General features: G+C 36.7%; 1 protein-coding gene across 1 annotated transcript in view; it reads left to right on the top strand.

Annotated features, from left to right (window-relative positions):
- The window catches only part of SPRED1 (sprouty related EVH1 domain containing 1), an 82,946-nt gene that overhangs the window by 51,991 nt on the left and 15,600 nt on the right, over window positions 1-15,355 (top strand). The window contains exons 2-4 of the mRNA XM_026664552.2: window positions 1,755-1,929; window positions 10,885-11,053; window positions 13,336-13,385. Of these exons, the coding sequence (XP_026520337.1) occupies window positions 1,755-1,929; window positions 10,885-11,053; window positions 13,336-13,385 (394 nt within the window). The remainder of the gene's footprint in view (window positions 1-1,754; window positions 1,930-10,884; window positions 11,054-13,335; window positions 13,386-15,355) is intronic.

Genomic DNA, 15,355 nt, shown 5'->3' with positions numbered 1-15,355 from the left:
GTGCTGAAATGCAGTGACAACAGATAGAACATAAATTTGTTTACATTAAGGAGAATTATCCACATCCTTTTTTGCTTTTTCAATACAAAGAGTGGGTGAGCTTTCACACATTCGCAGTATAAATGGCGTTGCTTTTTCATAATTTGGGTTGGAAATAAAAGCAAAAGTTTTGGGATCCATTGAAAAATTATCTGAAGTGTAACATTTTTCAGACAAAAGAATGCATATGTAAGTACTTGAAATTGCTTATAAATAAATTTTGAGTGTCCTTTTCTATTAAAGTAATCTTGAATATGTTCCTCTGATGAATTTGCAACTTCCTGCTGGCTTCCCCACTGATTTTAGTAATGGGAATTGTGTAGATGTTCTTGGCTAAATCCAGTCTTTTAATCTACTAAAAGTACTAATAAACACTATATGGAACTCTTCCAGTATGTTTGAGTGGGTAATAATTGGATTCTGGTTGTATTATTGATAGTAAGGTATTTGTTGTTCTAATTTGTTTATCACATTGTATTATTTTTTATTATATTGGATCCATAGTAACAGTGCAGTGAAGTTCTTAAAGAAAAGATAAATCTGATTGGTACTAATATAGTAAAGAAGAATAGTGTTAATTTCAGATTATCCTTCATTAAAATGGTATGCTCTTATGTACTTGTGCCTTCCATCTTGAAATCTAATAAATTTGGTCCCTTACCTGATCTTTTGGCATTTTAGTACCAAAGACTAGCTAAAAGCATATTAACTGTTTTCTTTTAAATAAATGCATCAATGCCCTTTTTAAAAAGTTTTGTTTCCCACCTGATAAACAGGAAATTTAAAACTGTTCTTTATGCCCTGTACTTTATAATTAGATTACATTGGGGTGCCCTAAATGTCTCTTTCATAATCATTTAACTCTTCCTCCAAAAAGCTTCAACTTAAATATCAGGGTGCAAAAGGATGAATACAACATTAATCCTGTTGTTGTTTAATTTCTACTGGATGCTGACTTTCCATCATCATATCCCAAAAAGGCAGTGATGATAAAATTAAGTATGCATTTACTGGCAGTTAAGTGACTTTTTGCAGGAATCAAGTGAGCAAACATTGTGATTATCTCCTACTTAGTTGATGCTTTCTTGTGGCAAGTTATTATGATCCAATCTGTATCCACTCCTTTCTCACCAAATTAGAGAATGTACCACTGAATATAAACAGAACTGCATCAAATAATGTGTTGCCCTGGTTACCAGCCCTGACCAATATTGCCATGCTACACATGCTGATGCAAGACTATCACATCTAATGTGGTCTAGTAAATTTGGGAAGAGAAGATTTGTTAACAGTGTTTTGATCTTGCTTGGGCAATAAAGTGTCTATCTTGGATCCATTTTCCTATAAGAAACATTGGAAAACAGAGTCAGCATATTGCCCTCAACAATCTGGGCCTCATTTTATAGATCTTGGAAGGCTGGAAGACTGAGTCAGCCATGAGCCGGTCTGACGGATCAAAGTGCTGGCAGTCAGCAGAATTAGCCTACAATACTGCATTCTAACCACTGTGGCACCACAGCTCTTCAGTAATCAGTTCAGATTACCAAATAGATTCCCAATGCTGCTGACAATCATGGGATATCAAATGTTTTTGAAAACTGTATGATTAACTAGATGGCTTGAATAATTTAACGTGGCTATTGCACTGACTTAATTTAATCATATTCATTCCCAAAATAGAAAACTTATTTTTCTTTATCCTTAATCTGTTTCAGTAATAGTTATGCCCGTGTGCGAGCTGTGGTGATGACCCGTGATGACTCAAGTGGTGGATGGTTACCACTTGCAGGGGGTGGACTAAGCTGCGTCACCATTTTCAAAGTCATTCACCAAGAAGAAAGTGGCTGTGCTGATTTTCTTATACATGGGGAGCGTCTCAGGGATAAAACGGTAAAAATAATTATTATGTCTGTTTTGTGATATTAATTGTAAGTCAAAGGGAAGTAACTCCATAAGAAACAGTTTGCAACACCCTATTGTTTATACTTATGTGTTTGTTCCCCTACTCTTTTCTCTTTGTGAGTTTGTGTGTGTGTGCACATGCGCACTCACACAGACATATGTGCACATTTATATACACACCTAAACACATTTTAGTAAATGGTTTTAAATTTCAAAGTTCATAAAATGTTCTGATCATTTGGAAAATACTGTTGGTTGCAATAAAAAATGGTTAATTGAAAAAGCCATTGAATATTCCTATTTCTTGCATTAGAGACACCTAAAATTTGTTTAAAGTGATTTGTAATAATTATCACAATAAGAATTGCAAAATTTGAAAGAGATGTATTGTTGGTACTGTTAAATTTATTGCAGTGTTAAATGTTAAGACCGTGGTCTCCCATGTTGGCTGGGGAAGTTTGGGAGTTGAGGTCCATACATCTTAAAGTTGCCAAGTTTGAAAAACACTGTTTTAAATTAATCCATTTCAAGATAAGAATCACTATACAAATCATAGAAAAAGTGTAAGAAATAGTAAGCAAATTAATTGGAAGCAGAACTCAAATAAGATAAAATCTAATTCATACATTGCCTTTAGCTTTTTAAATTTCATGTCTCTTTTTGAGGATCTTTTTCTCTTTATTTTTCCTTCATAGATTGACTTTGTAATGTGCTTAATGCTCTCTGTCTGACCAAAATATCTCAATATCCTTCTTTCATACTAGTTACTTTTGTATTTAATCTACATTCATTCAAACTCATTCACTCCTGACCTTATCCCTTTATTTTGCCATACATATCCTTTTGCAACTAACAAAAATCTTTTTTCCCCTAGTTAAAATAGACTTTTGCCAGAAAAATGAAATGATAAATTGCAGGAAATCAGCAAACTAAATGGGTTATTAGTTTCCTGTTTGGAATAGAATTGTTCATTAGTATAATTCAGATATCCATTTCTTGCACATTATCATGCTTATAGGTGCAGCTGGATATAACTTCACTGAATTGCTCATAAATAAAGAGCTCTTTAAACATCAAGCACTAGCTTGATGAAAGTTACATTTACATAAGATTAGGGTTTCAACTCAGCCAGAAGGTTAGAGACCAAGATCTGGAATTGGCATTTGGAAACTCCCTAGATGGATTACTTTCTTTAAATGTTACCTATAGCCACTCAGAAGAGGCACTCAGAGAAAAGCAGCTCCCACATAACTGGGAAACCATCAGGCTGGCGCATAGTAATCCATGTAATATCTGCCCCCGAGTACCTGTTTTGCCATTTAAATTAAATGTAGAGCTTGTGAAATTGCTTTATTCTTATTCTCAACAGAGCAGCTGGTAAATAATAGTCTTTGAATATATAAAAATTTAGTCATAATCATTAGTGTTAAATATCTGATTTGCTATTTAAATGCATGCTGATTTTTAAAATCATGTATGTATGAAGTGGTCTGTAGATGTGGTGAAGCATGGTTGGTTTTTAGGGATATATAAAGCCATTGATAGAGAGTGGGGTTGCAAATTTAGATCCGGGTCCTTTTCTTATATTGCACATTTTTTGATGCCTACTTTTCTGCCCTTTTGTAACAACTTTCAATCCAAGGGTTAGTTAAGAGTTTCTTACATTGTAAGAAACCTGTTCCATGGTTGCCCCTTACAGTTTTGCATAATGTTGCCACCAGCAAAAAGTTGATAAGAATTTATACCTGAATATCTTCAAAAGTGTCATTTTAGAACCTGAAGCAAATTGTTCGAGTTAAGTAATGTTGGTAAAGTTTAGCATGGGAATAGTGAAATAATTGCTTCGCATAAGCTAAATCATGAAGAATAATATGGATGAGAGAAGGAGTTTCAGTGGATTGTCCAGTTATATATAGTAATATAATCCCACTTAGTACACACACACACACACACATTGAAATTGATGACTTTGCTTATTGTGCTTCTTCCTCTTTTCATCTTCTGTCTTAAATTTTACCACATTGTACTCCTGGCTTTCCAACTAAGCAATGCCTTTAGTACCATTGTTTCAATATAGTCAACAAATGGCATTGCTGCTGCCATCTTTTATTGACCCTTTTATTACCTGAAGAAAAAGGGAAATCTGGATTTCAAATATTTCTTTTCTTTGAAAAGATATTACCTTAGCTATCAAGTCAGAAAAAGCAGAGAACAAAAAGAAGAGAAGCCACTACCAGAGGGCAAACCATAGGAGAAGAAAGGAAGGAAAGATTTGGTGAAACAGTTTGCTTGCTTTCAGTGAAGAGCAGCTGTTTGTTCTTCTTCTGTACCTAGAATTGAGTATACAGTTCAGGAAATCAACAGACATTTGCTGTTTTCCAAATGATGTGGCCACTGTTGGCTAGTTGTAGAGGAAGGAAAAAGTGATAGAATTGGAAAGTCACTATCTATGGTACTTCTGTGTAAGGTGTGTCTTTATCCATCATTAAAAATGTACGAATGGAGAACAAGACGGCAACAATAATTATTCTCCTATCTGAAAATATATTACCATGTATATATTTGGCATGGACTCAAAGGTTCTGAGCAGCTAGAATGTACTTTTTATGATTTCTCACCATTTTTAACAAGTACAACTTTTTTCTTTCAGTGTAATATGTCAACAGTACGCTATTATAAGAAAAGTTTTGTAAAAGCTGCTTTGAAACAGTAATTAAGATTGAGCTAGCAAAAAATCTTGCTTCCCAGTAAGGCCACTATTTTGTCATTGCTGCTATTCCTTTTGCAATGTGTTCTTGTGTATATATGTACAGAATCACAAGGTAATACAACAATCAGAGGACTTTCAGTTTGGGCTTCTTCGGTGACAGACCAAAATCTGAGATCGTGCGCAGTTTCGATCCATGCTTGCTGCTGGAGTGCCCCGATCCTTTGGATTTGGGGCTGAAGCCACCCCTTAGAGGTGGCAAAGAGAGGGGAGACTGCTAGCTGAGTGGAGGCGAGCTGCATGTCTGGTCATTAGTCCCTTTCCCAAAGGCAGTTGCACCAGTGGTCAGAAATGGCCACCTCAAAGAGGAACCCAAAGGGACAAGTTTGAGCAGGAGGGAAGACAAAGGGGAGAGCTTGACAGACCGGGCTAAGCAGACGTAACATCTGAGCAAGAAACTAAAATTATTAAGAGTGTTGTTCCTAAAAGAAGATTTTTAAAGTGGCAGCGAAGAGAGGGAAAAGGAAAAAAATATTTTTTTTCTTTCTCACATGGACAGTTGCAATTGGCTTTGAATACTAAAAAAAAAGAGATTTAAGTAAGAAATTTGTGTTAATTTACTTTGACACTAACAGGCAATTTTAAGCTGAAATTAAAGTGTCACAGAGAAAATAAAGACTTTCTGGATATTCTAAAGCCTTCAAAAGGAGGAAAGTGGAGGGAAAAAGAAAGGGTGGAACTTGGAAACAACAGAGAGTACCACCTGGAAACAAAAAGAATTAACTGTGAAATTTTAACAAGACTTCCAAAGGATATATTGTAACTGAAACTTTGTTACAAGACAACAGAGCCCCAGGAAAGGGAAAATGGAAAAAAGGAGCAAGAAGAAACAGTTTTGGATTATTTGGTAATTTTTGGAAGTTTGGGTGTTGGATTTTTAGTGGTTTGAATTAAAATTAATCAGGTGGTTGTTTAAAAGTGTTTAAAATGGCAGTACTCCTTGAAGAATTAAAAATGGAACCTTAAGAGAATGAAAGAAGAGTCGCAAGAGGGAGGAGGATCCTTTGGCTTCGCACTTCAATTCTTAGAAATGGAGATTATGAACTATGAAAAACAACAAGAAATGCTTGAAGAACAAGAAGGGCTGGACAAAGAAGAAGCCATCTTTGACGACCAAACAATTCAACGTGGGGTAAAATGGAAAGCGGGGGGAAGGGAGTTAAAAATTCAAGATCTGAGGAAACAACTAAAATAAAGAATAGTCTGAAAAGTAAATATAACATTAGGAAGAAGCAGAAGATAGGATTACAGAGGGGAGTATCAGAGAGAGAGGGAGACAAAAAGGGTGATGAGAAAAAGACGGGAAAGATAAAAAGGAAAAGAAGTTATAAGGGACAGAAACAGGAAATAAAGAAACGGGAAACGTACAAGGATTAAAGGTATTTAAAAGACATAAAGATAATGGTTAAAAATATAAAAAGAGGATTCTGCAAGGGTACAAGAGATAGTGTTATATTGGAAATAGTAATGAGCTAGAAAATATGAAACATAGGTAATTTAAGTGAAAGAAAAAACTGGTATTGTTATGTAATGGAATGTTTGCTAATAATTAAATGAAATAAAGAGAGTAAGGGAATAAAAGTAAAAGAAGAGGGATTAAAAGGAAGGAATGAAAATACTTTAATTGTTCTTAATGATTTATAAAATACAATTGAAAAGAAATGTAGAAGATTTATAATGAAATCAATATCAATTGTCAGGATGAATTGGAATAGAATAACCATTTTATTCATTATTGTTATATAATTTTTCTTTTTTTAGAACTTGTGTGTATTTTTAAGGGAAAGTCCCAAGTGGAATTCGGTTGAAAGGAGTTATTTGATATAAAATAGATATTAGAAATTGAATGTTACAATTGTATAATGTATAAATTAAATGTTTAATGAGATTTGAAAGGATAACAATTATAAGATATAAATAAAGGTGACACACTCAACTTGGTAATCATAGGGGAAACCTTGTTTTTTCATGCCTGGAAGGGGAAGGAATTGGGTTTGTTTTTTTTTCCCCTTTCGGGATGATGATGAAAAAAGAATGTATGAAATTATAAACAGGACAGACAAAAGTACAAATATAATGACTAGAAAGATATAGAAATTTAGAAAAAGATATGTAATTGAATTAGAAAGGAATGAGATAATCATAAATAAGGTTGAGGAAAGTAAGGGAAGGGAAAAATTATTGAGAAATTGATAAAACAGTGACAAGATATGAAATTGAATACAAAGATGAATATGTTACTGAGATTATGTATGGAGATGTGATAACCTGGAATCATGCTGCTCTCAAAAAAGATATTTTATTTGTATTATGTTGTAAAAGTAAAACTTTTATATAAAAAAAAAACAATCAGAGGAAATTCTGATTAGCACTGATATCCAGAGCCTGTGAGAGAAAGAAAAGATGGGAGAAAGATTCAGCAGACAGCTGATTTGTCATGGGGGGGAGGCTGTCATAAACCACTAATTATAGGTCAGACTTAAACACTCATTAAGTAGCCCTGCCTTTGGTTTTTTTAGGAGTTGTCCTGTCATTCAATGTGGATGGACCGGTTTCCATACCTTTATTTTATCTTACTTCTACTCTTCAGCCCTGTAAAGCTTCTTTGACTGGTTGACTCAGTCTCTTCCAGCCCTCCAGATACATTGAACTTCCCATCTCAGCATTCCTGGCCATCCGGGTCACTAGGTTCAGGAGTTTAAGTCAAGATGCTCAAAATCATGAGTTGAAACCTCAGATAGTAAAGTGGAGTGAATTTAAAAGGAAGGCAAAAAGGAGGGATTGTACTTCACTTGATTTTTGAACCTTTAAAGCCTACTTGGCATTACATTATTAAAAATTTTCTTGCAGCAATTCACTCCTGAAATTAAGAATATAACTTAACTTGAAACAAACATACATTAGGATGTGCTTTGATGTATACTTGCTGCCTGTCTGTTTGGGTTGGGTAGCAAGAAAGATGTCCAGTTCAAAAGAGCAATGCATTGAAATTTAGACAGGGGAAGAGAATTCTGTGGGTGTGACTCCATCACATCTAGAAAGCACAAGATTAGAGAAGTCTTATGCAAGTAAAATCTTTTGAGTTATTTTGCTTTAATTGAGAGTACTTGTGGCAAAATACTAGGTGTACTTTCATGAATGAGAATACTTGCTTGACATGTTTTTGACAAACAATCTTCCTGGTATCTTGAAAAGCGATAGCACTGAGGAAATGAGTTTCACTTTGGAATGACAGAGACTATTTCTGGACTTGTTTACCCAGCTTGTTTAGACCTCTGTTGGAATGTAAAGCAGTTTTTTTTTCACTCTTTCTGCACAAAGCACCCTTGACATAATTGCACACTTCCTCCTTCATTATACTTCCCTTCTGAGATCTGGCTCCAGCCAGTCTAGTTTGAACAATTACCTTCCACTCTAACCTGGACAGGTCTGCTGCTGTTTTAAGCTATGTAAACATTGCCTGATAGTTCCTTTTATATGAAGCATTAAGCAGGCACGCAGGTTTCAGTATTTTAGATTGTCAGATGCTATTGCTTTTAAAGTGATACTTACTTTGCTTTCCAATTTTATAATGAGTTGGTTTGTTGCCTGTTGCATATCTTATTCTCTGTTGCCTTTGTTTAATCAATTCAGAACAGCATATTCAGACAAAGAAAAAGGCTTTTGAAACTTGTACCATTAAGGCTTCCAGAATAGGAATTTAAGAAGTAAAGAGACAATTTTTAAAATGTCATTGCTTGGTATCATGCTTCTTCCCTAATTTAGTGTTCAATGACTATGGAAATTTAGCACAATCAGATTTAGGAAGGAAAAAAGAGAGACAAAAAAAGATTGGAAATATTGAACTGAACAGAAAAATCTGGGTAATCCTGTCACAGGTTAGGGCTGTGACATAGGTTAAGGTGAGAAATCTTTGTATTACTTCTTGAAAGGGAGGATATCAGTGAATGAAACTAAAAGTTGGATAGATTAATCAGGGTTGTTGTTGAAAAAACCATCACATTTTTTTCTATAATTGCTAGTCCTGGATGCTATCCACATATTTTGAGCGGGTTTTTTTAATCAAAAATTGAAGAGGACGTAACAGCATTCTGTGGAAAGAAAATCAGTTTGGAAACAGAACATCATAAAACAAAAGCCAGTTGATGGAAATTGACTATGGCTGTAAAATGGTTTGGATTTGATTCTGAAATGGTGTTCACTATGTGTAAGGGCATAAATATAACATCTGTCTACAGCTCCTTAAAGCAACTACATCACAAGTCCATAATAAAGAAATCCCCATTTGTTTGCATAGATACAGAAAAGAAGAAGAAAACCTGGATTTGTTTAAATAAATAGAATACATTCATATACTGATTTTGTGAAATTATTTTCTTAGGGGAAAAACGTTTTAATGTACAGCACTAAGAACATTAACAGAGATATTAGACAGCAAAGCCCTAACAAATCAAGGGTTTTCTTTCAATAAAGGCCAACCAGATATGTATTTAGAATTATTTATGCTATAGGTAGTCCTTGACTTACAATCATTCATTTAACAACAGTCTGAAATTACAATGGCCTGAACCCCTGCAACAATCTTTTCATTCTTAAAGAGCTGACTACTGGAGGATGGAGCTGAAATCCTTCTGCAGGCAGCTTTCATTCTTCACACTTAATACTTGGGATTTTGCTTAATAGACACAATGGGAGTGCTGAGGTTGTGTTTTTTGAACAAAGCAATCATGTGACATGTCCTTTAACTATTGGTTCACTCCATGATCGAGATTCATAAGATCAGTGTTCATAAGATGAGGACTACTTGTATTTCTATTCTGCGTTTAATTCAGGAGCTCAAGGTGACATATATAGTTTTCCCTTTTCTATATTTCCACAGTGACTGGCCCAAAGCCATCAAATAGACTTCAGTTGCTAAGAGTAGACTACAATCTGGTTCTTTCTGATCCTGGTTCTTAACCACTATAATATAGTCAGTCTTAGTTACTGATATCCTAGTCACATCCAAATTAGGTTTGGACAGCCAGGGAAGAATGTTTGTGGTTCATTCATTCACTCATTTCATTCGTTCATTCAGTTTAGACCACCACCCAACTCCAGACTGAATCTGAGTGTCTGATAGTACAAAACAATGTAACAATAACAATCTACATAAAACAGTAAACAAATGGCAGATCCAATCAATACATAAAACATATGAGATATACCTAGCAATGGCTTCAAACCACCTTAGCCAAAGGTCTAGGAGAGGAACCAGGTCTTTAAGGATCTGCAGGACACCATTCAGGTGGAAGCCACCCACATATCATTAGGAATTTCATTCCAAAAGGCAGGTGCCACAAAGCGAAACACAAGATTAGTCAGTTGCCTAGAACCAGTTTGGTCTAGTAGTTAGGCCACCATGCTAGAAGGAGGGAAACCGTGACTTCTAGTCCCAGCTGAGCCATGAAAGCCAGTTGAGTGACTTGGGCCAGTCTCTCTCCCCCCTTCCCTCTCTCTCTCTCAACCCAAACCACCTGACAGGGCGGAAAATAAGAGGAGAAAGGTGTGTTGGATATGTTTGCTGCCTTGAGTTTGTTTGCAAAAATAATAAAAGTAGGTTACAAATAAATACGCAAACAGCCTTCTTGGGTCAAACTGGCCACAGTGCAGCTTGCAAAGCAGGGATATCACATGGGCATATCAAGCAATCTATTCCAATATTGTATCACTTGTGAAAGCTGTCACTTTCAAATACTATGTTTATGTAATAAATATGTTTATTACATATCTGAATAGTCCATAATCAGTTCACTTTAAAGACAGTTTCGCTTCTGTTCAGGTATAGCCAAACTTGCTGGCAGGGATGAAAAACCAGGGATATCTTGACAATGGTTCCCATTTATACAGCTTCCTTTTTATTTGTGTAAATGTTTCTGTTTCTGCTTTTGATTTCACATTAATTAATTTTTGGGATATGTGGAATAGGTTATTAAACTGATGGGCACTTGGGGCTAGCTTTTACAGCTTTGGTTATATTTACATTGTATAGTTTAGTAATTAGGTCTTTTATGCTGTGACTTGTTTCATTTTTTTTTTTTTTGAGAAAAGGTTTGATAATACAAAAATTGTTTAAATATACAAACACAGACAAGTCCTTTATAGTAACCTCCTCTTTTAACTTGGTTTCTTTTCAGGTGGTTTTGGAATGTATGTTAAAGAAGGAGCTTATTTACAATAAGGTTACGCCAACTTTCCACCACTGGAAGATTGATGAAAAAAAATTTGGCCTCACATTTCAAAGTCCTGCTGATGCAAGAGCATTTGATAGAGGAATTCGTAGGGCTGTTGAAGATATATCTCAAGGTATGCATTATTCAGGGATTGTTTTGTTTAAAAAGCTTACACCTCCCTTTTTTCTTTTTAGTTGTTCATTTCATCTGCTCTGACTAACCCACTTACTGCCACTTTTAAAGAATGAAAGCCAAAATGTATCACTGATATACACTGCTCAAAAAAATAAAGGGAACACTTAAACAACACAATGTAACTCCAAGTCAATCATACTTCTGTGAAATCAAACTGTCCACTTAGGTAGCAACACTGATTGACAATCAGTTTCACATGCTGTGTGCAAATGGAATAGACAACAGGTGGAAAGCATAGGCAGCTAGCAAGACATCCCCAATAAAGGAGTGGTTCTGCAGGTGGTGACCACAGACGACTTCTCAGTTCCTATGCTTTCTGGCTGATGGTTTGGTCACTTTTGAATGCTGGCAGTGCTTTCACTCTAGTGGTAGCATGAGACGGAGTCTACAACCCACACAAGTGGCTCAGGTAGTGCAGCTCATCCAGGATGGCACATCAATGCGAGCTGTGGCAAGAAGGTTTGCTCTGTCTGTCAGCGTAGTGTCCAGAGCATGGAGGTGCTACCAGGAGACAAGCCAGTACATCAGGAGACGTGGAGGAGGCCGTAGGAGGGCAACAACCCGGCATCAGGACCGCTACCTCCGCCTTTGTGCAAGGAGGGACAGGAGGAGCACTGCCAGAGCCCTGCAAAATGACCTCCAGCGGGCCACAAATGTGCATGTGGCTGCTCAAATGGTCAGAAACAGACTCCATGAGGGTGGTATGAGGGCCCGACATCTACAGGTGGGGGTTGTGCTTACAGCCCAACACAGTACAGGACGTTTGGCATTTGCCAGAGAACACCAAGATTGGCAAATTTGCCACTGGCACCCTGTGCTCTTCACAGATGAAAGCAGGTTCACACTGAGCAGATGTGACAGACGTGACAGGGTCTGGAGATGCCATGGAGAATGTTCTGCTGCCTGCAACATCCTCCAGCATGACTGGTTTGGCAGTGGGTCAGTAATGGTGTGGGGTGGCATTTCTTTAGGGGCCCGCACAGCCCTCCATGTGCTCGCCAGAGGTAACCTGGCTGCCATTAGGTACCAAGATGAGATCCTCAGACCCCTTGTGAGACCATATGCTGGTGCGGTTGGCCCTGGGTTCCTCCTAATGCATGATAATGCTAGACCTCATGTGGCTGGAGTGTGTCAGCAGTTCCTGCAAGACGAACGCATTGATGCTATGAACTGGCCCGCCCGTTCCCCAGACCTGAATCCAATTGAGCACATCTGGGACATCATGTCTCACTCCATCCACCAACGCCATGTTGCACCACAGACTGTTCAGGAGTTGGGGGATGCTTTAATGTGGGAGGAGATCCTCAGGAGACCATCCGCCACCTCATCAGGAGCATGCCCAGGCGTTGTAGGGAGGTCATACAGGCACGTGGAGGTCACACACACTACTGAGCCTCATTTTGACTTAAGGACATTACATCGAAGTTGGATCAGCCTGTAGTGTTTTTTTCCACTTTAATTTTGAGTGTAACTCCAAATCCAGACCTCCATGGGTTGCTAAATTTGATTTTTATTGATAATTTTTGTGTGATTTTGTTGCCAGCACATTCAACTATGTAATGAACAAAGTATTTAATAAGAATATTTCATTCATTCAGATTTAGGATGTCTTATTTTTGTGTTCCCTTTATTTTTTTGAGCAGTGTATATGCATACATATGCAAAAGAAAATGCTAACTTAAGTCTTTAATAAAAAAAAGAGCACTAAGTTTAACGGTAATAAAATCCAGATCTTATTTGGAAGAGAAAAAAAAACCTTCTGTAGTCGCCAAAGCTTTACTTTACTTCAAAAGTACTTAGTTCTCACCAGCCCCTTCTTCCAAATAGAGCAATGTCCATATTCTACATGAGAACCAGTTTGTAAACGTACCAGTTTGCTTACCAGTTTGTAAGCATCTGATCTGTTTTGGTCCTTGTTTCAAACTTTGTAATGTGCGTACTGTCCCTTGGCCTCAAATTGGGACTTCTGGGAACAGAGCAATCACCATTCAAAATCGGTGTATTAAAATAGATGTGTTCCTGTTTTCTAGCAGGAAAGGGATATGGGAACAAAATAGGCCACTGTCTAAAGTGTTTCCTCACATCATGTGTTTTATTGTATTCTGTATTGTGATGATATAAATATTGTTCTTTATAACATCGTTGTACTATGCTTAGTGAGAAACTCTGGAAAACAAATAAAAGCAGGTTAAAATTGTATGTTTGTGTCTTTCACCATAGGTTGTTTGACCTCACATGATGAAATCGAAGTGCCTGCAGATGGCTTTCCAGTAAGTGTTTCCCAGTCCATTATGTTAATTACGTTGGCTGAAATTACAATAATTCTTAATCTAAAAGACATGCTTACATTCATTTTTATCCGTGGGTAGCTAGTTTTGGGAGAGTCTTGCCTTGAGAAAGGCTAGTAGACATCTCTTACTCTTAGGACTGCACAACTATTACCTGTCCCAAGGAAAGCTGTTAATGAATCAGCATGGTTTTACAGACACACGAGTGGCAGGCTCTACAAGCTAATTATTAACTTTTCTAATCCCTGAAAAGAAATGATTCATTGACAGAAAAAGATGCTGAAACTGTGTTAGTAGTAACATATGGTTATGGATGCAGGAGAAATACAGGATTTAAGAAGGCAAGATTGCCAGATGTTGTGTTTTCAGTATTAGGGTTTAGCCCCAAAGCAGCTGGGTTTCTACTTCTAAATGTCTGCTGGGTGCCCTCCTGTCAAAACAGATTGCTGTCAGTCAGGAATTTACAGAAACAACATTGTAAAAGCTGTGCCTGGTTCAGCCTAAGCTTCCTAATGTACCTGTTCCGAATGCAGGTAATCCTCAACTTATGATCACAATGAAGCCCAGAATTTATGTTGTTAAGTGATAAATTTGTTAAGTGGGTTTCCCCCCCATTTTAAGACTTTTCTTGCCACGTTTGTTAAGTGAATCACCGCACTTGTTAAATTAGTAACACCGTTGTTAAGTGAATATGGCTTGCCCATTGACTTTGCTTGTCAGAAGGTCGCAAAAGATGATCACATGACCCCTGGACGCTGCAACCGTCAGAAATATGAACCAGTCGTCAAGCATCCGGCTGTAATTCACCTGACTGTGGGGATAATGCATCTGTCATAAGTGTGAAAAATGGTCAAAAGTCACTTTTTTCAAAGCCATTGTAACTTTGAACAGTCATTAAATAAACTGTTGTAAGTTGAGGACTCCCTGTATTCAGAAAAGCTTTTTTTTTTTAAATTTCCATATACTTGTGTCCCAACTTTATTCTGAAATGGTACTACCAATAGTCAGTATTATCTGAGAGCAAAAGCAACATTAAACTCTTGTTTTTTTAAACTTGCCAGAATTTGATTAAAAATTAGGAATGTACAGGAATAAAGTTTATGGATTTCATTAAGGAAAACAAACAACCTTTCCAAAACCATCAAGAGAATCTGACTGGGAAACATGGGTTGGAAAAGCTCTATAATTTAAACCCTGGAGCAGTGACCCATACGAAGCCTGTAGTGGGCAAATCTTTGTGTATACAACTTTATTGTTTCCTGCTGTAAAGAAAAGAATCCAGCTAAGTTAGTGTAGCTTTCTACACTGTGTAGCTTTCTGTTGAGCAACCAATTCCTGAGAAAGCATTTAACGTTTTTGGAGAGATTAGATTTACTGCTGACACCTGCTACCACTGAGGGCCGTCTCTTCCTTCTACTCTTATTGTATGAATTGAATGTATACTAGTGTGATAATTGAGTGTAATTTGTCTTTATGTTCTTACCATTCTGGAAAATGAAAAATTTCTCCAAGATCCTGAAGCACTGAGGATCACCTGTAGCTCACTCTTATTTCCACAATAAGCAAAGGAATCTTGCGACATGTTTGGGTTTTTTAAAGCAAGTTGCACATATCCACAGAGAATTGCTTCTGCCATCCCTTTTAAAATTTCTCGAATGTAAATACATCCACTTTGCATTTTTTTTCTAAATAGGTAAGCATCCTTCAAAACCAGGCTACTGTCAGCCACCATTTTTACTATTCAAAAAGTGAATGTGAAATAGCTCTATAAATCTTATAAATAAAAATGATACTAGTGCTTTTTAGTATTTGTTTCCCCATTTTTAGAATACATTGATTAATTCTGGTAAGGCAGGGAGCCTGACTTGTGTCAAGAGAGGTTTCCTTGTTAATTGCAGATACATTTCCTTACCCAAACTAGTCATTCTGGTTTGGAATACAGAATATGAGTC

Source organism: Notechis scutatus, chromosome 1, assembly GCF_049901735.1.
Source record: "Notechis scutatus isolate UNSWTSFEM ecotype Mainland chromosome 1, rNotScu1.2, whole genome shotgun sequence".
Classification (NCBI taxonomy): domain Eukaryota; kingdom Metazoa; phylum Chordata; class Lepidosauria; order Squamata; family Elapidae; genus Notechis; species Notechis scutatus.
Note: the sequence above shows the minus strand (reverse complement) of the source record. Positions and strands in the feature narration are given on the sequence as shown.